Genomic DNA, 24758 nt, shown 5'->3' on the forward strand with positions numbered 1-24758 from the left:
CGTCAAGCCCTCACCCCGCCTCCGGGAGCTGATCATTGGCCAGAATTAGAACGTGGCCAAGAAATTACGCGTCTTGTGATTGGCTATTGTTGATCTTTTTTGTACAATGGGGTACGCGAGCTCCATTTAATAATTTGTTTAGTATGCACGGCGGAAGCACATTGATGATTCACATACACCCAACTCCGCAGCCTTATAATTTTTATTTGACTGTCATTTGGAAAACACCAAATGTTTTTCTCCTTTTCAATGTAAGCTTTCATAAACCTTCATAAGCGCACACTCACATCCATAACGTGTGTGGTAACCTTAAACGTTTTAATAAACGTTTATAACCACTAAATAGGTTTATAATATAGTGAAAAAACTCATGTGTGTTATGCACTTATCAGTTACATTATATTTGGCACCTACTTATAAAATAAAACTATTTAGAATAGTTACATTAGCCCTGGAATAATCCTAACACCAATAACATTTATAGCCAAATTTTCCTCCAGCAAGTAGTCGAAGACATAACACTTGGCCTACCGCGGGATTTCACACAATTTCTGGCAAAGAAACCGAAGATCAACCGTGCTCCCAGCTCTCTCTCTCTCTCTCTCTCGCTCTCCTGGCATGGACTGCACGGCTTATGTGTATACTGTACCAGCGAGGCCGGGGAGCTACAGTGCTCGACGTCACCTCTCCCATGGCGTCACATTGACGTCACGCATTCCAGGCTTGCTATGTAGAAAGCAGGGATAGATAAATGTGCTATTAGACTTTCTCTCGTTCAGCGCGCCACATAAACAAAGGCACATTGCAACTTAGACTCAGCGCATCCTCTCCGTTACTAACGCCGACACTCTTATAGTGGAGCTGACAGAACCACGGAGTACTTTTTTCTTCTTAGCTAAGAGGAAAATAAGTAAAATAATATCTTTTTAATGAAAAACCATCAACTTTTACGACTTTGAAACCAACTACCATTCAACTACTTTTTTCCGTTTTCACACTTTTCTGTTGGATATGCACAAGGAATTATTAGGGCTTTACAAACATATGTAAAGACGGAACCTCAACAGAAATCAAGTAAGTGGACATTTTAATTTAATAACTACGCTTTATAGAAACAGCTTATAGTTTGCAAAATGAAATGTAGCCTACAGATACTGACAACATGCTTTGTCTCATTTGTGTCGTTTCTCTTCGTTCTCCATTCATATATTTCCATTCATTATATTATAAAGAACTTATGGTCCGGACCTGTTGAATGTTCGTTCCCCACCGCGTAAAGACAATTGAGCTGTGTTGTGTGCGACGTCTTTGTAGATGGATGGACTGAATCCGAATTTAATTTGCGAAACGTATAATATTCTGTCATGTTGTCATGGAAATGGGATGCCTCTTTCTCACCCCGGTGTGAGCTTGCGCGGCGCCGGTAGAGAGTCTCGTGAGATGCTCCTCGTAGACGGAATGAGTGTCGCGCGCTCCGCGTTTCTCAAAAGCGTGATTAATATTGTGCGAATGTTTGTTTATTCGTCTGTTGCAGTATCTGCGTTAAGAATACTTTCAGTTATTTCGTCTATAATCACATCAATATTGATTTTGCCACGTTTCAGGGCTTCATTCATTCTGTCTTGAAGCCTCGGAAGGACCGCAGGCGAGCATACACTTTAAAATACACATTTGCACAGTAATCTAATATAAATGTACACAAATTGTCACGATGTCGTCACAGTTAACTTACATTACATTTTATTTTCATATTTACCACTTTCTCACTCTTGTTCTGGCAAGTGTTCTTATGAGGAGCTAAATGTCATTAGGATGTATAGAGTCAGTGAAGCAAGTGTTTCCCTGCATTCAGAAAACTTTAATTTCTAAACGAACACCAGTACTGAGTTTATATACAACGTGATTGTGTAGCATATACTGTGAGTAACTGGATGGTGTTTACATTCTTGATAATAAAGTGACACCAATACACTTATAAGCAACTTTAAAAGTATTTGCTTTCACGTGGCTATGGTTTGGTGTGAATTTGAAGTTTGCAAGAATCAAAGCACATGCTGATTATTGACCTGCACACCTTTATGAGCGTCAATGGCAAAGTAAAGGTTTGTAAAAGAGCAGCCTATTCTTTGGAAGTAAGTAGCCGTGTCAATAGTGACAGTGGTGACAGAACCGCTTTTAATAGGTGTATGATACGGCAGTTTATTGATCAGGGCAACCGTCCAAGTGAGCTGTTATAAGTTTCATTACAGTGCACGCGAGATCGGGTCAGTGAGTACATAGGCTGTCTCTTTCCCTCAGGTCTCTGTCCCCGTCGGGTGTCAAATCCCGTTCTCCAAGCTAATTTACTGTACTTGTATTTTTCCATCCCTTTATCTCCACTCTCTCCCTTTCTTTGTGTGTTTGCTGGAAAGGCTCTATCTCGCGCCCTTATTGAACGCAGGACGGAGCGCCTCTACAGAGCGCGTGCTTCAGTGCTCTCTCGCGGTTCTCTAGGTTACCGGGGCACAAGCGGACCGGCGGCTCCATGCGTACACACCGAAACACGCTCTGGAAAACCACACATTACCTCAAAAAGACAAACGGCTGAACATAATACAATTTATAGAACGCTGTCTCTTCGTCACAGCAAGTGTGTGAAGCAAAAAAAAAAAGAAAAGAAAAGAAAGAAAAAGAAACATAATTATGTGGCACCTCAAAATTATCTTTTTGCTGGCCTGTGTTTCGGTGTCCACATTAAAGCTGCCAATTAAATCATACATTCGTGTATGTAGTCTATATATATCCAGACCATGAATGTCCTGGATTTGTTTCTGGTAGTTTGAGGGTCGATAAAGACAGTGCTCAATACCTAGTGTTGTCGAGGGTTGGCTTTGTGTGAGCGCGCCTCTGTCAGGGAGGGGGCGCTAGTCGCTATTAAAAACTCCTCGGTGGCGCGCTTGGGTTTATTTGACCGAAGACGGGGATAGTCGGACTTCGGTGAGTGCCCAGATGAATATTGTCCGAACGTCACTGAGATTGTCATTTTTATGAGCTCACGTAACCAAAAAAAACTGTAAGGCAATATATTTTACTAAACTTCCAAAACTGTTCTAACACCATGCTTGAATACAGGAACAGAAGGGAAAACGAATTATTCCGTTATACATTGTAATTGTAGACATGCGTGAGAGTTATTTTTTGTGCTTAAAGAATTAATATTACCTGTAGACTTTAATGCACTTCTTCACTTGTTATTTGCTTTTCCATCAGGTGTGATAATAGACAATCTTGTCAGATGTTATGCTGTTTCTGCTTGGGGTTTCCTTTTTGATTAATGCTGGTTTGTTTCCAAAGGCTGCAGTTTGTATCGTTGTCAAAGTCGTATTTTATTATTCCTGTAAAAAAGAAAAAAGTATCACAAACTTTTTTGTCCAAGAAATATTTCATTATTTGTGAATAGTAGGCTATTTAACATCTAACATGGGCTATTCTAAACATGTCCTTATTTTTAGTGCTGTTTTCTGACTTAAGAAATACAAAATACAAGTGAACGAATTTGTCTGACCTTATGCATCCACTATTTGCATGCACATGTTGAAAGGGTTAGATTTTATATATAAAAATCCTAGTTTTTTATTTAGTGGAGCCTGAATCCTCTTGTTTATTAGTTTACCTACAAAAATAGCTTGAAATATGTTTAACCTGAATTATTTACACTACCAGAAAATCCTGATTACGTATATTATTTTGCGAGTTTCCTGTTTTGTGTGTGTGTGTGTGTGTGTGAATTTATGTCGTTGTGAACTAAATCATTCTGTGCTCCCGATTCCAGACACCGGTTCGGAAGAGCGCCTGCAGCCCAGGTCTGAGTCCCGGTTACCGGATACCTCACCCGCCGCGTGTGCTGAAGCAGCCCCGAACCCCAGACGCGTGCTGCTTCCACCCGAGAAACCGACCACGATTCAGCGAGCAAAAGGCCAATCAGGTACCACAGGTCTCTAAAAAAATGTCTCTTGACTCTGAAGAGCTTTTAGACACATGCTTTATGTGTATTATTGCATATTTAAACCTTTTATATTAAGTCATAATCATTTTGTAGTTTTAAGAACACCTAATGTAAATGCAAACCGATTGGTAATAAGATAATACATGTTTGTTGCTTTTTTGATTGCCATATGCCGGTGGACCTTTGCTGTTAGCTAGCTATATAATTTTAATTTGTCTGACTTTGGAAACTTGGAAATTTCAGGAAATATCATTGACATGTTGTCAATTTTGTACCTGTTCAAATGATAATAAAACACAGTTTTTGGTTTGTATAATTAAAGCAACAGTTTACTCGTGGCTAAAGTTTTGATAGGTGTAGCCTAGTTTGAACTAAAATGTTTCTTTTTTACCCGAGAGTTTTGTTTGAGTTTGTAATTGTCCCGGGAATAAAAGCAAATAACCGGAATAATAACTGGAGTTTTAACAGGCATTGTCGATTCTCTGTACAACACTCCTCAGCAAATTGCATTTAATTCTGTTTAAAACATGAGTCTCGCAGATGGTGGTTTGGCATTTATATGGCAGAAAAAGCATGTATTTGTGTTCCAATTGGAACGAGCGCAATCTATATTATAGCTCTTTCATTTTATATTTGCATCCTACCAAATCATAACAGGCTACTTTCTTTTTCATGGTCAGGGCAACCTCGTGTGCTGCTGTTAGAATACATTGTCTTTGTTGTCTTATTAGTGTTTGGAAAGTGAAAGTTTGCGCAAATGTTTGTGCCTCCTGTGTTCCACTGATGCTTGTTAGTTTCAAGAGCAAATTCATACTGGTTAGCGTGTCATGTGCATCTATTTATTTTTTTATGTCGTTTATTTTTTTGTTTGTTTGTTAGATCTATGGCACTCTGACAATGAACAAGCGATCACAGTTATTGGAACAGCTGCATTTTGTCCATCTAAAATGCACACCTCGAGGTTAGCAACTGTTTCATCCCTTTAAAGCGCTTTCTATAAGCCTGAGTGTGTGTTTGTGTGAGGCTCTCTCTGTCTGGTGCACGCACGCATGCACGCGCACACACGCACACTAGAGCTGTAAAGCATCGTTTCAGTATGACTTTATGTGGTCTAGACCTTTTTAATAATTTTTACGTTAGGTCGGCTGCGTTTTCATTTTTATTATCCGTGTCATGGTGAAATGTGGAGCTGAGGTAGAAAAACGACGTGCACTGGGGTTTGCACGTGCACAAACAAACCACACGAGAGATACGAAGTCACAAAGAAAGTCAAGTCCTGCTTTTTTCTATAAGGATTTGTCTTGTCATAAAATGAGCTTCAAGTGTGTCAAAAAGACACCAATACTTTGATTGGATAAATGCCATATTTTGTGGTGCCTTCAGATTCAAAAACTACACAAAAGCAAGTTTATCAACATATCTGTGTTTATATCGCTGGCTAAAAAAAATAAATCGTTTAAAAATATTGCAAGTTTAAATTTAGAATGACATAATCTAGTTTATAAAAAACCAAAAGCCTGGAAAAAAGAAAAAAAAGTAACCTATGCCTCAAGCGCACATAATAGGGAGATATGTGTTTGTGTGGTGTAAGATGTCGGAGAAAGTTTGACTTACTTTTGCTCCATCCAGCACGGGACAGTTTGACCTCAAACCATTCATTCCTTCGTCAGAACCCATGACGATGAAGGGGTCGCACCTTATGCCACCCACTCACTCACTTTGACGTAAAACTCTCCTCCATCAAGGTGCGAATTATAGGAATTTTAGGCCAAGAAATTGTCCAAAATAAAGTTACTTGCCAAATAAACTAGCCTAAAGATTGTTTTTATATAGGCTTCACCAAATATGCTTTCAAACAGTATCTACAAGTTAGAATATTAGATTACAAGTTAATCAGAGTTCACCCAACGTATACGCTTGTGCTTGAGGAGGTGACCATAGCAACAGCTGCTCGATTACTGTCTGTTGTGAACGGTATAACGTTACATGGACAAAACATAAGTAACTACCGGCGATATTTCTCAGTTTTATTTTAGGTTTATAGATTTACACATTTAAAATATGTCATAAAAATCATTCTTGATTAAAACGTCTTAAATATAGTTTATGTCTAGCTATATGCGCTAGGGGCGCAAAAACACTAATTGAGTCGCGCGAGAACAGCCCAGCTGAAATATGTAACAGAAATTCATTTTACTTTTACACTCCTGAAAGTTGTTTGAAATTAGTACACTGAAATGCGTACTATATATATATATATTTTTTTTATTATTTTTTATTTTATTTTACTGTAAAGGTTTAGCCTAATTTCTCTTGATGCCCAGTTTGATTTACAGGTTCATACAAATTTTAAATTAGGCTACATGGAGAAAATATACGTATGAACTTATGACTAAAGTTAATAAAGTAAGCTGGACAACAAGGATGTTTATTGTTGTTTTAAATAAAATAAACCAAAAACTTAATTCAGAAAGGGAAGTTGAATTGTGAAAAAAATAAATAAATAAATTGTGCTATCTGCTCATGTGCATTATGCTTTGAATCCACTGCTGTGATAGAAATGTCTAATGACATTAAATTTAATGTTATCCGTGATACGGTACAACACAATATGTGTTTATACATAGCCAGCGATGTGCGTAAGAAACGGAACGCGCGAGCACGTCCGAGTCATCACATCTAAAGAGGCGTTCGTAATTGATAAGCCTCTTGATTTTACTAAACATACATGACGTGTTGGAGGCACAAGGATTACGACCACACCAAACCACAGCGTCAATCCGACGTCGGGTCTGTGTACACTTCCCCACCTAGGGATAATAAGCAAACAAAGGACACGCACACACATCTCCTCACGGGCACAGGTAGCTCTGCACAGATGCACTTAAACAGCTGTGTCAAGACGCACTGTTGTAGGTTATATAACTCTTGGAGTGCGCGCTGGCAATATTGTTTTCCTGGAGCGTAGAGCTGGCTCAAGATACAGACTACTACGAATAACAAGGGAGTTCCTTGTGTTATTTTTTTAATACGATAAAAACATTTATTTCAACAGGTGCATGTTGCACAATAAATTAAAACCATCATGAACATTTATGAAAAGAAAAAACGTTTTGGATAAAACTTTTAGGTGTTATGTTTTGAATATAAGTGACTAAACTCATTTTTCTCTGTGTATGTTTACATGCATATTTATAATTAGTAAATAAGAACTGATGATGGATAATCAAAGAATTGATTTGTGAGTCAAGTGTAGGTATGTGTGCTAGACTGGTTGGATGGTGTTTGCTTAGAAGAGTGGCATGGAATTCAAATCCAGAAAGAAAACTAAAACTGTTAAATCATTATCATTCTGTCATCATTTACTCTCTTATTGGAATTTCTTTCTTCAGTGGAGATGTCAGCCTCACTCACTTTCATTGTATGTTAACAAACTATGCACTAAAATAACTTTGAGTAGGCCTAAATTATGACAGAATTTGCTTTAATTCAGATTTGAGAATCCAAACCAGGAACAAGGCCTGCAATTTTTATGTTTTTATTATTTTTTTTGCATGTGTGCCCACCAGCTCACGGCCTAACCCATGTTTCCAGGTGAATGGTTTATCTACTAACTAGGTACTAACAAAAAAGTACTGAAATGCCATGGTTGACATCACATCCTCTGTACACCTGAAGGCAAAATTCAGCCAAATGGCAATATGATAAGTCTCTCTTGTTTTTTTTCTCCCCATCTCTATAGACATGCCCTGCGTTCAGGCCCAGTACGGCCCTGCACCTCATGGGTCCAGCTACTCCGCCCAGTCCTTTGGTTACCATGGTGACTACAGTGCTGACCTCATGGCGACAGACTACTCAAAGTGTGAGCTTGGTGGGGGGGAGATCTCGGCGGCGGCTGCCACCACTTCCCTACCCAGTTTTAATGTGTTCGTGGAGGGCGGCTTTGAGCCGAAACCCTCCTGTCTGTATCAACTCCCTCCTCAACGCCCTATCATCAAGAAGGAGGAGGAGTCCTACCCACCCATGGCACCAACTGACGATGCAATAGCTGGGAGCTCCATGTACTTTAAGCAGTCGCCCCCTTCGACGCCCCCCACACCGCATCACACTGGCCCACCCAGCAGCTCTTTCTTGTGGGATGAACACAGTCTTCCCCCTGTGCCCCAGCCCTGCCTGATTGAAGGCCCATTGAAGAGCCCTCGCTTCCCTCATTTCTACGAGCAGACGGTCCCACCATCCACCAGCGGCTACGACAGTGCCATCGGCCTTCCGCTGCGCCCCGAACGCTCTCCTTCCTCATCCTCTTCGTCTTCACATGTGCCACCCAGCCTGGACACGCACACACACTCACATGTGCACTCCCATACACACTCCCACATGTACCCCCTGAACATGGGTAAGCAGGGAGGCATAGCGTTCCGCTCTTTGGGCATGGGCCCATGCCCCCAACTTCTGGGAGAAAGTCTGCCATCGCCACCCAGTCGGACCAGCTCCGGAGAGGGTACCTGTGCTGTATGTGGAGACAATGCAGCCTGTCAGCACTATGGTGTGCGCACATGTGAGGGCTGCAAAGGCTTCTTTAAGGTAAGAATTCAACATCCCAGCAGCACCTTCACTTTCTTATAATAACTCTCTATCAGATCGAATACAGACGCACCCCAGTTCTATTTACATGAGTGTGCCATTGCAAATGCATAATAACCCTTACTGACACACACCTTTCACTTAAATAATCATACAAGAAGTTCTGTTTGATGTAAATAAGAGGATCTTACACAAGGAATTTTTACTTAATATCTTAAACTATAAGATTCCACTGCACACTAACTGACGCACATGTACTTGGGCCATTAAAGAAGCAGTTCGCCAAAAAAAATAAAATAAATTATAATAATATTCTCATCACGTTGTCACAAACTGGTGAATGTCTACTGTGGATCACAAAATAAGATATAAAAAAAGAAAAAAAAAGATAGTCAATACACTAACGTTTAGTTATTGTTTATTGTGAGTCTGAAATTGTTTTAGCTATATTTCTGCTGTAATTATGACAAAGCTGCTTGTTTTCAATCTTATCAACGGCAATTGAAAGTATTGATAAATTACTTTAGTTTAATCAAGATTCTTTTTTGAAACTGATGTTTAGGTTGCATCCATATTTCATCTGATTTTTATTAGACATAGATTATTTTAATATATACATAATAATTTATTGATTTAAATACTTTTAAGTCATCCTGCAACAACTTTAGACATTTATTGAAGTCCCCAGTCGGCCTGTTTTAGAACTCATTGACTTTCACTGTATGAACAAAAAGTGTTTCCCAGTATCTTCTTTCACAATATCTTCTTTGGTTGAACTATCTCTTTAAAACACAGCACAATATACTGAACTATTGATAGAGCTAAACAAGCTGAGGTTAATTAAAACTGACTGGAAGTGCTTGCTGGAGGTAGGCTCTCATTTGGATTTCCCTTAATGCTTTACATTTATTCATACTGCTGCAAATGATTGTACTATTATAGAAGCTGACGTGGGAGTTTGCAGTTTGTGTTGATTGATATGTGTTCTTCAGTGTGTGCTTAATCTGAATAGCATGTCTTTTTGTGTATCTGAGTGTGTCTGTCATTAAATGGAGTGTAAGAGGATTGTATTTGTGCTTTATTGTATATTGCGCTTTATTGTACAGTGTGTCGTTCAGTGTTTTTTTTTTTTTTTTGTCTCTTATGTAGCAGTGTGGCCAGGGTAGTGTTTGTTAATTGTGTATTCATTAGTGGTCATTAGTTTTGTTCTTGGATTGAAAGGAGCTCTTGGCTGAAGAGCCTCATGCTGCTCTACACCGATCGCACCTCATTCTCTGAGTGTGAGGCTCAGGGTTAACCAACCATTGTAACGCACTCCACGGGCGTTTGAACCAAGGTTAAAGCCCACCGTGTGAATAGCAATTCTTCAGTGAGCTGTGTGTGTTTTAGTTGTTCTGTTGAAGAGGGGGTTGGGATACAGTCAGTATAACCATTTGAGGCTGTACAGAAAATTATTTGTGCTCAAAAACTGAAAGAATGTTTAGTTTCAGTTTCAGAGGTGCAACCATGACAGGTTTGCTCAGCCTTTTCATGAAAGTATTGGCTTGTGTGTACTGAGTGGGAATGTGTGTGTGCGTCTTTGAGAGCTCTCACAAACCGTCTGAGCGGCGGTTGCCACGGCGTCTGTGAGGGTCGTTTCCCTCGGTGACCAGTGAGAGGTGTGACAGCGGCGCGCACTTAAAATACAGCAGCTTGGAGCTGTGGCCAGAAACGAGCGCACACACACAAACACACACACAGACTGAGGATAGTCTGTAGCATATAAAGATGTAATTTAACACTTACAATGAATTTAACATATATATGGCATTTATTTTACATCTTGGAATGCATACATGTACTCTGGTTAATATTACAGAGACAGCAAGAAGACTTCAAATATACAGAGACTGTGCTGAAAGACTGACAATGAAAGGGAAGAGTGGCAGAGCTGAAATAATTGGAAATGGCCTGTGGTCTAGTGCAGAAATAAATTATGCCTCTTTTCAATTAGTTTCACAATTAGTTTTTATTTAGTAATTAATAAAAGCAGGGGTTGGTAAGCCTGAGGCTTTGTAGCCATTACTGCAACGCTGGCACACATGCACACACACAAATGACATCCACAAACAATGACATATGCACACTGGCAAGTCTTAGACGATCAGCATACTTATTTTTATGCAGACACACACTCGTACTCACCCCAACTCACAAAACACACTCACCATTTAATTATCTCGGGCAACTCATTAACTCACAATATAAATATTAGCAGGTGAATTTTAATGCAAGCTGGTGTATTGTGTGGCAGTGTATATCCTTTGTCAGACGGCTGACACTCTAAAATTTCTAATAAATGTTTTTATAGAATAGGTTTTATTGTAATATTTATGCACATTGATTCTTAGTGCATTTGTTTTTAAAATACATTTTTAATGGAGTGTGCATGCATATATCCACCAAAAATTCTCCCTCCGGCTTTGGTTTTCTGTTCATTAACAGGCACTAAATCATTTCACTTATGGTTCTGTTTTACATCTGAATACAAAGCGTTGTACTGTTTCACAATGAAAAATAGTAAATTACTGGCCAATTTCAGCACACAAAATCTATTCTCTCTGTCTTGCTCATTCGCTCATACCGCTTATTTTCACACCATTTATTTGGTTTATAATTTGCTCTGTGACTCATAACATGCTCAGAGTGAGAATATTTATTCAGAATATTTACCTAATGGAGGGTCAAGACAGGCTCGCTCATTCACAAAACCTCCACATTCGACCCACTCCACTGGAATAATAGTTTAACAGCTCCTAACTGAATTCAAACTCCTCTCCAGCACTTTCTTTTAGCTTACTTTGATTAAATCAGTTGCAACAAAGATAAATTTGCTTTTGTGCCCGCATTATGGCATTTACAGAGTGTTGAATAATAAACACACTAAAATGTGCTTCATTAACAGACATAGTTGTCTTATAATACATCCTAAGTGCGCAATACACACAGACACACACACACTTAACCAATTAATGGTGACCCAGTTCCACCTCTTCTATTGAACAGCCATACACACACGTCTAATTACACACCCAGAGGACAGGGCAAGAGAAGATAGTCTGATCGTCTCTGATTAGGGGAGGAGAGGACGAGGAGAGGGGGATATAGGTTCCCTAAGGGGTTTTAATGTGTGACAGGGCCATTAGCACATGTTACATGTCATGAATCCACAACTGCTTGTTTTTACCGACCCTACGGACCCTACTGTGCACTGAACCGCAACTCTGTGTGTGTGCATTTGGATGTTTGTGTGCTTGCATGAGAGAATTTAGTATGTTTGTATGTTAGACAATAATAGTAGGTTTTAGTTTTTGTCATACACTCTTAAAAATAAAGTTTCTTTACTGGCATCAATGAAAACCCTTTAACATCCATGGAACCTTTTAAATGAATAGAAGATTATTTATAGTGTAAAAGGGTTCTTCTGATTATTAAAATGTTCTTCACCTTAAATGGCTCTTCTATGGCATTGCTGTAAACATCCACATGAAACCTTTATTTTTAAGAAAGTAGTGTTTGATTTTCAGGCTATTTGCCATTTGTTTGTGGACAGAAATTGATAGGCATACTCATAAAAGTTACAAAATAAACTTTGTCCTTTTTAGTTTTAAGAAAAGTCAGGAAACTGTTGTGTTGTTACCGTGACAGTTTTGTACTGTGACATCGTTTAGAGCATGAATAAATACAAATATACATGCACATACATACACATAGACAGAAACTGTTTCAGTCACTTAATGGCCATCATATGTAAAGCTGTATATCTTATTTTATAAACATCACGAGATGTCTCCTACAGCAATAAAACCTCTGTTTTGTGGACTGTACAAAGACTGTGGCCAACAGACAGAATCTGTCACAGTCTGAACCGGCTATAAAGTAGCCTATAGAACGGTTGCACTCAGATAACTTGTGCATTTGGTGCAGGGGGAAATGGCGAGGTGGGTGTGTTTTTTTCCAACTAAGCCCAGGGTGCTTTCAAGATGATGCGCTCTACAGGTTGTATTTTAATCAAGTCATACTGAATCAGTGTGGATGTAGCTGTAACGGAGTAGACTCCCCTAGCTAACAAGTGCATTTGTGCGCCCACTGGGAGATTAGTCCACTCTACCGTGGCTGCTGTGGTAGTTTTATGTTCAATTTAAGTGAAATATGAGAAACCGTGCAAATCATATGGATAGCATGTGTGTGGGTGGGTGTTTTCACTTCACTTGATGGTAAAATTCCAGATTCATGGAAAACGCAGGTGGTTTGGCTGATTTTTATTTTCACCTGTTGGAAACAGCTGTGTGTGTATTATGATTTTTTTTTTCTTTATAGTTTTATTGAAAGTGTTTTAATACAAACCAACAGTTTTTTTAGTTTAACATTTAGAATAACATTATTCATTAGCGGTTAGCCACTTGACATACAAAGGCAGCAACAAACTTAAAAAATATGTATGAAAGATAATGATAAAGCCATACCAATTATTATCATGCTATCACTATCACAACTATGATTGTTTTATTTGATTTTTTATTCATTTTAACAACTGGCAGCTTTCCTAATTAAATAATTGCACAATTAAACCAACACTGTTGATGTAGGTTTTAGTTGCTATTAAACTGACCGCAGTTGTAGCTTGTTAAAGCATTGTTTATGGTTGTTTTGGATAATACCTTAATCACAGAACTTACCGGTCTCAGGCAAGTGGTTAATATTTTGACTTACCGTTAGCACGTGCACTTCATGTCTGAAACTTAGCATTGTCTTTTCCCTCTTTTCTACATTTTTAATGTTGCGAGTACTCGCAGATCGTTTTATTTCATTTTTAATAAGGTCAGTAATAATCGCGCATATCCAGCCGAGGAGAAGGGTGGGGGGGTATTGAGGAGGCACCAAAACCCTGAGGTGCCGTGAGCTGACCCGCGAGTTTCACAAACAATTTTATCACGCGGCGCGGGATGTCTTGCGGGAGAGGCCTCAGCACGCTTTGCACTGATCTTCATTGTCAGTAGCTTGCGCTAATAAAATTGTCCCTCCTGCAGGCAAGGCATGTTGGGAAATTAATTTTATCTAATTATCCTGATGGAGCCGGAGCTTTTTCACATTGTAATTAAAATCTGACCTGCAAGCTCCCTTTTTAATTCTTAGCCAAAGATGGGATCAAATTAAATAAATAAAATGTTTAGACCTGTTAGCTTATTGTTTTTCTTCTCTTTCCCTTTTCTCTGTTGATTGTCGGTGGCTGCAGAGGACGGTGCAGAAGAATGCGAAGTACGTGTGTTTGGCCAGTAAAAACTGCCCTGTGGACAAAAGGAGAAGAAACCGCTGCCAGTACTGCCGCTTCCAGAAGTGTCTCAGTGTAGGCATGGTGAAAGAAGGTATCTAACACACACATACACACACACCTATAATATGTCTGGCCAAGCCACTCAAACCAATTATCACACAATAGGCCCTGGTGCATATGACCTCGGCTGGACCTCTGGTTAGGGAATGATGCAAAGGAGATAGACACTCTTCATCTTAATGACTTAAAACCCGCAGATGCACACACTACGCTCAAGAAGCGCCGTGGATTAATTCAGATTTGGCGCGTAGCTGGTTTTGGTTGGTTAGAGTGAATGCATGAATTAAACTATAATAAAGGTGTTTACTGGCAGCACTTCGTCTCTGTAATCACAGCCTATCAGCAGCTTCAGAACCGGTAATAACACAACACACAGTACAGTCACAGGCACATGTGCTCATGGGGACATTTAATTCTTGTAGAATTTAAGCATGAATACCATGTGATTTAAAAAGATCACACTTCTGATCATCTTATCCATCTTGGCCGGAGATTGGGACCGATATACATTCTTCTTATTATGTCTCACCTTCACTCACCCATTCCTTCTGAGACCTGCAGTCATTCAGATTTGAGCTGCCCCCTACTGGCCAGTCCAGCGGTATTGAGTGGCATAGAAACTTCTGAAACTTTTATTTAAAATTACTAAACAAACATGCAAAATGCTTTTGAATTCCTAAGGATTAGTATAATTAATATGAAATATAATTTGTCAACACATCAGGTGTTCAAATACAATGTCACTATTTTGCATGTGTGGAATATGGTCTGAATAATATTAGTCTATAATAATATTTAGATGTGTTTTGACTAAAATATGTTTGTTTTTGTGTTTGACACAGTGGTGCGCACAGATAACCTGAAGGGGAGGAGAGGTCGCTTGCCGTCTAAACCAAAGAGTCCCATGCAGCCAGAGCCCTCACCCCCATCACCTCCCCTCAGCCTGCTGAATGCAGTAGTGAGGGCCTATTCCCAGTCCACACCACGAGAACTAGACTACAGTCAGGTATCTAAGAGGAGAGATCCTTTATGAATTTTGTCAAACTAGCAGAAATCTTTATTTGACCATTTGATACATAAGTTATTAAATTACAAAACAGAAAACATAGTTTAACTTCAAAACAACAATATAACCATTCACATTTATTTAATTTTATTGATTTGTGTGGCATACTCCTCTTTCTGTTCCTGTAGTTCAGTGCTGTGGAGCCAGTGGGTCTATCTGAGTCTCAGCAGATCCAGATGTTTTACAGAGTGCTAACTGGCTCCATGGAGGTGACACACTGCTGGGCGGAACGGCTGCCTGGATTCTCTGAGCTTCACCATGATGACCAGAACCTGCTCATTGACTCTGCCTTCCTTGAGCTTTTCGTGCTTCGCCTCGCCAACAGGTACATACAGGCACACACAGATCTCACATCGCAGACTTTAGGGCACTGAAAACATTGAAATGTACACCATCTTAAGCATACACTAAAACAGTGGTTTCCAAACTTGTTGCTGGGGACCCAGTGTTCTTCATTTTTGCATGTCTCCCTATTTTACACACCTAATTCAGATCATCGGCTCATTAGGAAAAAGCTCCATGAACTCATATTAGTGTTTTAGATAAGGGAGACATGCAAAATGTGGGTCCCGAGGAATAGTATTGGGCATTATAGCAAAATAAAATCAATTAAAAATCTTACATTCGTAGGTTTTTAATTATATGCTGTATACAGTATATCTCAATATTTATGCATTTACATAAAATTGCTTAAAAGGCAATTTTTTCAGCCAGGTACTTTAGCCAAGTAGATTCACAATGTATAATGTATTATATAATCTATGAAGAACAGCGATATAATTGTTCCCGATATTTATTTTATTTATTATTAAATGTATTTTCCCAAAATATATATTTTTTTATCAAAAGAGCAATCACTGTAGCCAAGAACCAAGATTTTAAAAAGTTAAATGTAAGATGTAAAATGCAACAGAAATCTAGTCAAAAATGTCTTCACAATTTTTTGCTAAATGAACACAAGAAAGAATGATATTCAGTGTCATTCTAATTTTATTAGAAATTTTATTAGACATTTAATATTTAAACATTTTAATATGTAAAACTGCCACATGGAGACTTCATTGAACATTTCTGATGATACAAGTGAATCACTGAATCAGGGTTATGAATCAATTTGTTGAAACAAACAGTTTGAAGTGATTCACAGGAATAAATCCAACTCAGCTCTAATCTTTTCTTGCTACTAAAGTACCAAACAGTGCATCAAAATGTACATCACAATGTTATTTAATAAAATATTTACATCAATATATCATTAATATATCAAAGTCCCTGTATGAAACACAATACAAGGAACAGAGTCTGTAATAATATCCTAATTAAATGTTTTCATCTCTCATCTGAATGGCTACAGCTGTGGGAGGAAACGCTAGTTATAGCAATTACACTCTGACTTTACACTTTTAATATCTCATAGCAACTGTCAGATTTTTCTATTACTTGCTATTAGTGATGTCTCATACATCTCTTAGGATTTTCGTTCTGGTTTAAAAATTAGTATGAGGTGTAAAGTATCATTATGACTGTGGAAAAAGTCATTCACAAGCAGAGTCATGATTTATTTTGTGTAATATGCTGCAGCCGCTGCTAGTTACATTGTGAATTCCTATGCAACGAGTGTGTGTGTGTGTGAGCATAAGTGTGTGTTCTTGCTCTCTACTCAGCACTGTAAGGTTACTATGGACACTGTGTGGAAGATCCTGTGGAATTCACTTATTTAAGTTTATTGGTTAACAGCCCGGCCTTACCACCTCCCTCTCCCAAGACTTTATGTGTGGCAGAAACATCTCATGAACAATTTTGATGATCACTTATATTACATTCACCATACCATGTTGCATTTCTGTTTTACTCATGAAGGCCGGAACAGTTTGCATCCAGACTAGAAGTAACCTTTTGTTTCTTGACTTTAAGTAGAAGTGTGCGTGTGTGGATGTGTCTCAGTGACTCAGTGACATTCAGATGTTGCTTTAACAGGAAGTGATTTTTGTCTCAGCTCAGCTGCTCCCTGTTTAACTAGCTCTGGTGCTCCTTCTGTGTTTCTCTCTCCCTCTCTGATGGTGTAGGAGCAGGTGCGGGGAGGGAGGGCAGTGGGTGGTGGCGTCACAGCCTCAGTAGGGAGCTGCAGACTTGGGTTCTGACTCATTTAAGTGGGGGATTCATCCGGGCTTACGTCACGGACACTCGAAAACTCACAAGATGCGCGCTCAGAATGTGTGGAGACTTCACAATACGGGCAAACTTGCACATTTTCCGCTCACAAACATTCACAGTTCTCACATGTTTTGAAAATAGACTCTACACCACCCAAACACACCAGAGAATGGTATCTGATGTGGCTCACACATGCACATATTCCTACCCCATGGGGCCGCACTGAGGTTAATGAATGAATGGACGCAAAGAGACCGACTCACTCTGACGCAAATTTAAAAGGAATGTGTGCGTTTCCCTCCTCAAGGGTGCTGTTGTTAATTTTGCTCTGTAATAATGAGGAGCTTTCACTCGTTCTGTGTTCACTCTTTTCCTGTTTTCCCTGCTTCTCTATGGCAGCGGTAGATAATGGACTGATTGGAAACAGCATTTTTGAACCCGTCATGAAGGGCCCTTCCACATGGCTGTTAGTGAACGATATATGCAAAGATGTAATTTCACCATTTATGATCATGTGATGCTGGTTGGTGCGTCCTCATGATGCATTTTAAAACATGAAATCAAACCCTCACTTCTCTCATGTTCACTAGAGCTACATGTTTCAGTCTTATGCTCACCAAGGCTGCATTTAAAATAAAATTCTAAAATACAGTAGAGTATTGTGAAATATTGTTACAATTAAATTTTTCCATTTTATTATATATTTAAAAATTTAATTTATATCTTTGATGGCAAAGCTGAATCGTCAGAAGCCATTACTCCATTCTTCAGTGTCACACGATCCTTCAAAAATTTTTATTAATGTTGAAAACAGTTTTATATATATATTTCTAGCATTTACTCATCCTCAAATGGTCAAAAACGTATATTCCTATCGATAAATATACATAAACAAACAATGAATAAATTAGTTAAAAATACATTTAGCGTGAACTTTTCCTCTATTAGTTGTTTGCATAAACATGATCTTAGCATAAAATAACAATCGTGTAAACGTCTTCATGTAGGGTGTTCCATACGCCCACGTACAAAAGCCCTGTGCCCTTCAGAGTGTTCACTTCAAGTGCTCTCATGGAATGAACAGGACAAAAGGATGCTCACTTTCCAATATAACATCACCAGCACCGTGTTTGTGGATTCAGTATATATGCATTCTTATGTAGTGGCGTAAAACCGTTAGACCGCATTAATGAAGCTCACTTTTTGATTATTTACCCCTCTGGGCTTCAAAAACAGCTCAGAAGATGACTCTCGAATATTCCTCCATGCCGTTTTTTCCCTTCATCTCCTTTCCATTCCTCCTCGTCTATACGAGTGTGTGTATTCACGGCAGACTAATGAAGAACAGTTCACACAGCAGAAGCCAGCACTCTACGGGAAAAACGAGAGGAAGTTTTTCTTCCTAAATTGCAGCGTTGAGAACGAAGGGCTGCAGACACACCAAAAGAGAGAGAAGAGGAGTGGTTTGAGAAGATGGATGAGTGAAGAGCGAGTGTTTGGGTGTTTCGCTGCAATTACACACAAACGACTGTCGTGAGAATGCATGAAGATACAACTTTACACAGTTTTGATCGAGAACCCTCCAACCCTTAAAGGACAGAGCTGAGAGAGAGAGAGCAAGAGAGAGAGAGCGAGAAAGAAAGAGTATAATCTCAGGAATGTTTTAAAAGCTTTAATTGGGAAAGCTTGGCATAATTAGGTCCATTCCTATCTTTGATGTGCTCTTCCCTGTACTGGCTTTCATTTGTCTCTATGGTAATTGTTTCCGTGCAGTATGCCTTAAACACAGATTCGGCAGCCAATCCAAGGGCAGATTGTCATCACATGAATCAGAGAGAGGTGATAATCAGCGTGTGTGTGTGTGTGTGTCACAGCAGCGACTGTATGTGCTTTCTGATAGCATGTGTGGCTGCGTACAGAATTAGAGGCTTGCTAAATTGAAACGGGTACCTGTTCTGAAGGGAACGAGAAGAACGACGATTAATTAAAAGATGAAAGGCTGCGACTGAACCCGTGGCTTCAAACGGCACCTTGAAGCAGTATAAATAACAACAGTTCTTCATCTAGACCTCTTCTCCCTCTCTTTTTCTCAGGTCTTTGCTGACGGATGAGAAGTTCGTGTTTTGCACAGGCCTGGTCCTCCACCGGCAGCAGTGCCTGCGCGGCTTCGGCGAGTGGCTGGACTCCATCCGAGACTTCAGCTCTCACCTGCAGAGTCTCAACCTCGACATGCCTGCGTTCTCCTGCTTGTGTGCCCTAGTGCTGCTCACAGGTAACATGCAACCTGTGAAAAATGCTCTCAAATCCCTTTCTATGCATTTCACACACTTGTCTTTTCTTGTTGTTGTTCTTGTATTTGTGTATGTACACCCCTTTTGTCCCACTGCTAGCAGTCGTCACAGTGATCACAGGTGTGGGGCAGGTGCTGACAGAGATTAGGTTTACCTGGACAGCAGAAATAATCCCCATTAATCACACACACACACACACACACACACACACACACACACACACACACACACACACACAGCAGAGACACAGAGAGGGTGTGAGGTTTGTGTGCATCTCCTCTTTGAGTGCAGGTGGAGATAGTTGATTATTGGTTGACAAAGTAGGACAGTGTGTGTGTCTTTGGGTCAGCAGGTGCTCGAGTCTTACCATGCATTATTAACACAGAGGCTAAACAGCAGGTCGACCTATATACAGACAAACACACTTTGCGCCACACACACAGAAACACGGGCACATTCTGGCAAGCATTAGAAGAATAAAGACAGCTGGGTTTATATCAAAGTATTTTGGAATATTGCCTAAAGTAATGCTGGGTGGAAGCATAGAGATGCTGATCAAATGTAAAAAAATGTGTATTAAAAATATTTTACGCCAGCTATAAGTTTAATAATTATTGAATACATTTATAGATGAATTTAAAATAAAGTCCTCAAATGTCATGAGACTGAAACATTCACATGTAGAAGAAAATACAGCATGGATGGAAACTGCTTTATTTGCAAAAATTCTGATTTTTTTTATTATTATTATTTATTTATTTATTTTGCCATTCTTTGCCTTTATTATGATAAGACAGATCAGAGCTGACAGGAAGCGAAGTGAAAGAGAAAGAGGGGGGCGGGATCAGAAAGGGTTCTCAAGTTGGGATTCGAACTCGGGACACCCGTAGTGCAACGGCGCTGTTTGTTCATGAGTCTATCAGTGCTGACCATATTCAGATATTTTTGTGTAAATCAAATTCAACAAGTCATGGAACTTACACTTATAGAAAAAAAATTCACATTGGATAAAAGCTGTTTCAATATTCAGATTTTTGCATAAATTTAATTCAACAAGCCATGTGAATAATTTGAACAGAGAAGAATAATCTTTTTTTATGTTGCTTTATTTGCAAAAAAAAATTATTTATTATTTTTATTAATATATTATTATTATTTATATATATATATATATATATATATATATATATATATATATATATTTTTTTTTTTTTTTTTTTTTTGTGATTTTCAAATTTTCCATTGTGAATAGAAACATGCTGATACAGGGTAAAAATATTTAAAAGATCAAGACAGGAACAGAATAGGTTTTAATCTCATGCTAACTTTAAAGAGAGCATCAATGAAAACAGAGAGATACAGCTGTCAATCAATTTACTCAGTCACCCAATCTTTACCTCTCTTTTTTTCAGCCACAATCTACAGTGTTGTGTGTAGATGTGTGTGCATTTGTGTGTGTGTTTGGTAGCCCCCATGGAGCAGCACTTAACTCTGTAGAGGAATTGAGTGCTACTCAGTAGAGCTCGGGTCCCTACCTCTCTTTTCTTTCTAGCTCTCTCTCTCTCTCTCTCTCTCTCTCTCTCCACTCCTCCACTCAGTCTATCGACCCTCTAAAAGTGTCTGCGGTGAAAGAGCGCCATCGATCATCCCCCAGGAGAGAGGGAGAGACACAGAGAGACCAAGGGGGAAAAAAAACAGAGAGAGTGAGAGAGGACGTAGCCTGAATGCAGTGACAATGGAGCTGCTCTAGACACATAGATTTGGAACACACACACAGATATATCCAAAGCAAGCCAGCATCCCTTTGCACTTCCACATCCATGGCTGTTCTACCATACTGTGGGCACTTACACACACATAGAGTGGTTTGAAGTGTAATACAAAGACACACTAGACTGCTGACTGAGGATGAGAATCATCAGGAAAAAAGTATTCAGTAATATCTATTATTATTATTAAACATAATTATATAATGTAGTATATATTATATTCATATTTATTTAATATTATCATATATAATTAATATTTGGGGCACTCTATGGGCCAGATTTACTATCACCTTGTGTCAGCGCAAACCCTCATTTGGTGTTAAAAAACTATTGTCAGGACATACAGTGGGAAATTAGTGCTAAAAACACATGGAGACAATTATATTTGTGACTCACCTTATTGAATTTGCATTTGTAGGAGTTTCCCTTTTAGTTAAATTATGGCAGGAGAGTATTTAAATGAATCACACTAAGAAATTTACAAAAATCAGCTGGTATTTGTGGCATTATTAAAGCCCCAAAAAAGCATGTCTTAAAGCAGGCGGTATTTTCCACTGCTCTTGGTAGATTGCGTTGGTCGTTATGGAAATGAGATCTTCTGTCTGTGTTCTTTAATGTGCACTTTGTCAGTAATTCACCATCAGAATTTTCCCCTCCCATTGGCGCTTTTACAATAATTTGCCCTGTTTAGTAAATCATTAAAATGTAACGATTTGGATTCTTTCTTTTTTCTTCTTCTTTTTTTTAAATGGAACTGGTCGTAAATAAAAAGTGATTCTTGTTTCCCAAACCCAACTGCAGATATTGCTACTGTTAAAGTGATGTGTGTATGGGTATGTTTCAGTGGTGCGAGATGTACAGTTGTAGTGACATTTTAACCAATATTTAGCTTTAACAAAAGCACTCAGACTCTTTCCTCTCTTTTTAGAACAATGTCCCGGTCTAAAGGAGCCTAAAAAAGTGGAGGAACTGCAATCCAAACTAATCTGCTGCCTGCGAGATCACCTGAGCTCAGTCAGCGCAGGAGGCGTGGCTTCAACTGGCAAGGCCCCATCCCCAGTGGGGGCTGTGCTGGGCTTGAGGGCAGAGCTGCGAACTCAGCGTACGCAAGGCTTACAGAGAATCTTCTACCTGAAGCTTGAGGACCTGGTCCCACCCCCACCGCTCATCGATAGGTTTCTGGACACCTTGCCCTATTGATGACCACGCCCCTTTTGCACACCACTGACACGCCCACGAGCACACTCAGACACGCCCACAGCGGCTGTAAACTCACCCTGGGATGGACAGAGCCAGTAGCTTACAGTGACACTGAACTCGATTTCCCATGAGTCCCCAAATCCTCACAGGAAACAAACATGTCTGAGGAGAAACCAATCATATAAGCGCTTTTAATCTCTGCTCTGCGCCTGATAGTGTAGATACGAGGCGGGGTTTGAGCGAATCTGACGTAACGCCCCCTGGGAACGAGCGCCATGCCTATAGCTCAGCGCGCCAAGTCAGGAGAAGTATAACCGTGCGAGAATGTGTGTATGTGTGTGCGTGTGTGTGAGTACGCACACTTAACGGCTCCTCTGTAGGCGGTCCAAAAGTTCCACCACAATCCACCTCAGTGACAGCAGTTGTGTTCATCACAAACATACACTCACAAACACACAAAGTGCACGCAAACTGTCCTTTCACACAAATTTCATGGATCCAAAACGCCAGCTTCAGATGCCAGATTATGGCAGTCGTTGGCAGAAACGAAGTGGATGTGTGTGTGAAAACACGTAGGAGTGTCTCTGAGGGAGGCTTTCGCCACACAGACAGAACGACAGAGTGCATTAATAATGTCCAGAATCACAGTTGATCACACCCCAGAAACCTGCAAACAAGTGCAATTTACTAAGTGCTATTGTAAACGAAGATAGAGAGTCGAGAACGAGAGAGAGTGTGTGTGTTTGTTCCAGTCCTATTTCAAACTCTAAATTATTTTAATACTAAGACTTGCCTTTTAAGGCAACGGTTTAAATTGATCTGATTTAGCCCAGTCTGCGCACTAACTTTTAATGACGAAGTTCTACAGACTTGAAATTACTGTAGTTTTTATTATTATTATTATTATTATTAATTAAAAACAAGGGATTTTAGTGGTAGGGTAACAGACTAAAAAGAGTAGAATTGGGCTTTGAGCACTTAAGAAAACAGGAGGTTAAGAGAAGGCAGGTGAGACGCAGGTGCAGAGAGAGGATGGAAGGAATGAAACATTCCGCGTTCATGCTCATTTTTGTATGTTTATACTGTCTATGCCATTTATTAATATGGAGGACATTGTTGCAAAAGATGTCTTTTATATGTACAAAAAGTAAAAACGGATTATATGCATGGTTTTCTCCTTCTCGCCTCTGCTTGTATTTATTTTGCAAAGACTGCCGGCTCCACAAGGGCTTGAACACACTTACTGACTGGGCGTTCTCGCTTACTTTATCATACGGCAGCAGTTTGAACAGATGAGAAAGTACAAATTATATAAATATATATATATATATATACACACAATACAAAACTAATATTTTGAAGTGTTTTTATCTGATAGCTTTTTCAAATCTTGTGGTACAAGTTGTGCATTGTTTTTTGGAGAAGAAACATGAAAAAAGAAAAAAAAACATGTTTTTCAATGTCTCTTTTGGTTTGTTTAGTTTTTTTTTTCTCTTTGGTTCACTGGAGGCTCTGTTCAGCACTTTGAAATCATAAAAAAAACCTGATTATTTGAGTGGAAGTGTCGTTTTTCTGTTCACCTCTGTGTAAAAGTATCAGAAATGTTTTTCTCTTGAAACCTGTGTTTGTTGTCGCAACTCAGGATGAGGCCGAGGGACTCCCCCTTTGTGAAGTTCAAAAAGTGTCGACGTGCCAGGTGTCTTTAAAGCATAATACCATCATGTACCCTTATATGTGAATGTGTGTGTGTGTGTGGGGGGGGGGGCATTCTGGCCAGGGTCCTCACTGCAATGAGCTTCGGGTATGGGATTGAGCTGAGGGACAGATTCATATCATTTTGGGGGGATTCTTACCACATCAATTCTGTGGTCCTAGTTAAGCCCTATCGATCCACGCTGTGACATTTCGGTGCAGATGCACACTCGCACACATGCACACTGACACAGCTGCTCTTTCTCTGTCTTCCTCCATCACTCTTCTAATTTGTCTGTGATTGTCGAAAGCAAAGCTCACCATGCATGGGCATACGTGAACGTACCTAGACACACACATACTTAAATGTGGTTCACGGGGACTCTCCATGTGTGTGTGTGTGTGTCTGTGTTAATATTACTCTGTATAATGAAATGGGTATAACACAGGTATTACAAGGAGAGGGTGACTTATGAGGACATAACCCATGTCCCCTTTTTTCAAACGCTTATAAACCATACAGAATGAGTTTTTTTGAGAAAGGAAAAATGCACAAAGTTTCCTGTGAGGGTTAGGGTTAGGTGTTGGGTTGGTGAAGGGCAATAGAATATACAGTTTGTACACTATAAAAACCATTACGCCT

At 39.4% G+C, this 24758-nt stretch overlaps 1 protein-coding gene across 3 annotated transcripts; it reads left to right on the top strand.

Annotated features, from left to right (window-relative positions):
• The first annotated feature begins 676 nt into the window (after positions 1–676).
• Positions 677–23978, top strand: LOC113116148 (probable nuclear hormone receptor HR38). Of its 3 annotated transcripts, none has more exons than XM_026284087.1 (9): positions 678–1074; positions 3812–3964; positions 4865–4946; positions 7728–8569; positions 13845–13974; positions 14786–14949; positions 15138–15334; positions 19257–19435; positions 22152–23978. In XM_026284087.1, exons 3-9 carry the CDS (start codon positions 4883–4885, stop codon positions 22421–22423), a joined length of 1848 nt encoding a protein of 615 aa, XP_026139872.1. In that variant the 5' UTR covers positions 678–1074; positions 3812–3964; positions 4865–4882; the 3' UTR covers positions 22424–23978. The 3 variants fall into 3 exon arrangements, with proteins under 3 accessions (XP_026139873.1, XP_026139872.1, XP_026139874.1); XM_026284089.1 differs by lacking the exon at positions 678–1074 and adding an exon at positions 2955–2976; XM_026284088.1 differs by lacking the exon at positions 4865–4946 and having other exon boundaries at positions 677–1074.
• Positions 23979–24758: the final 780 nt, after the last annotated feature.

This window comes from Carassius auratus, chromosome 16, assembly GCF_003368295.1.
Source record: "Carassius auratus strain Wakin chromosome 16, ASM336829v1, whole genome shotgun sequence".
Lineage (NCBI taxonomy): Eukaryota > Metazoa > Chordata > Actinopteri > Cypriniformes > Cyprinidae > Carassius > Carassius auratus.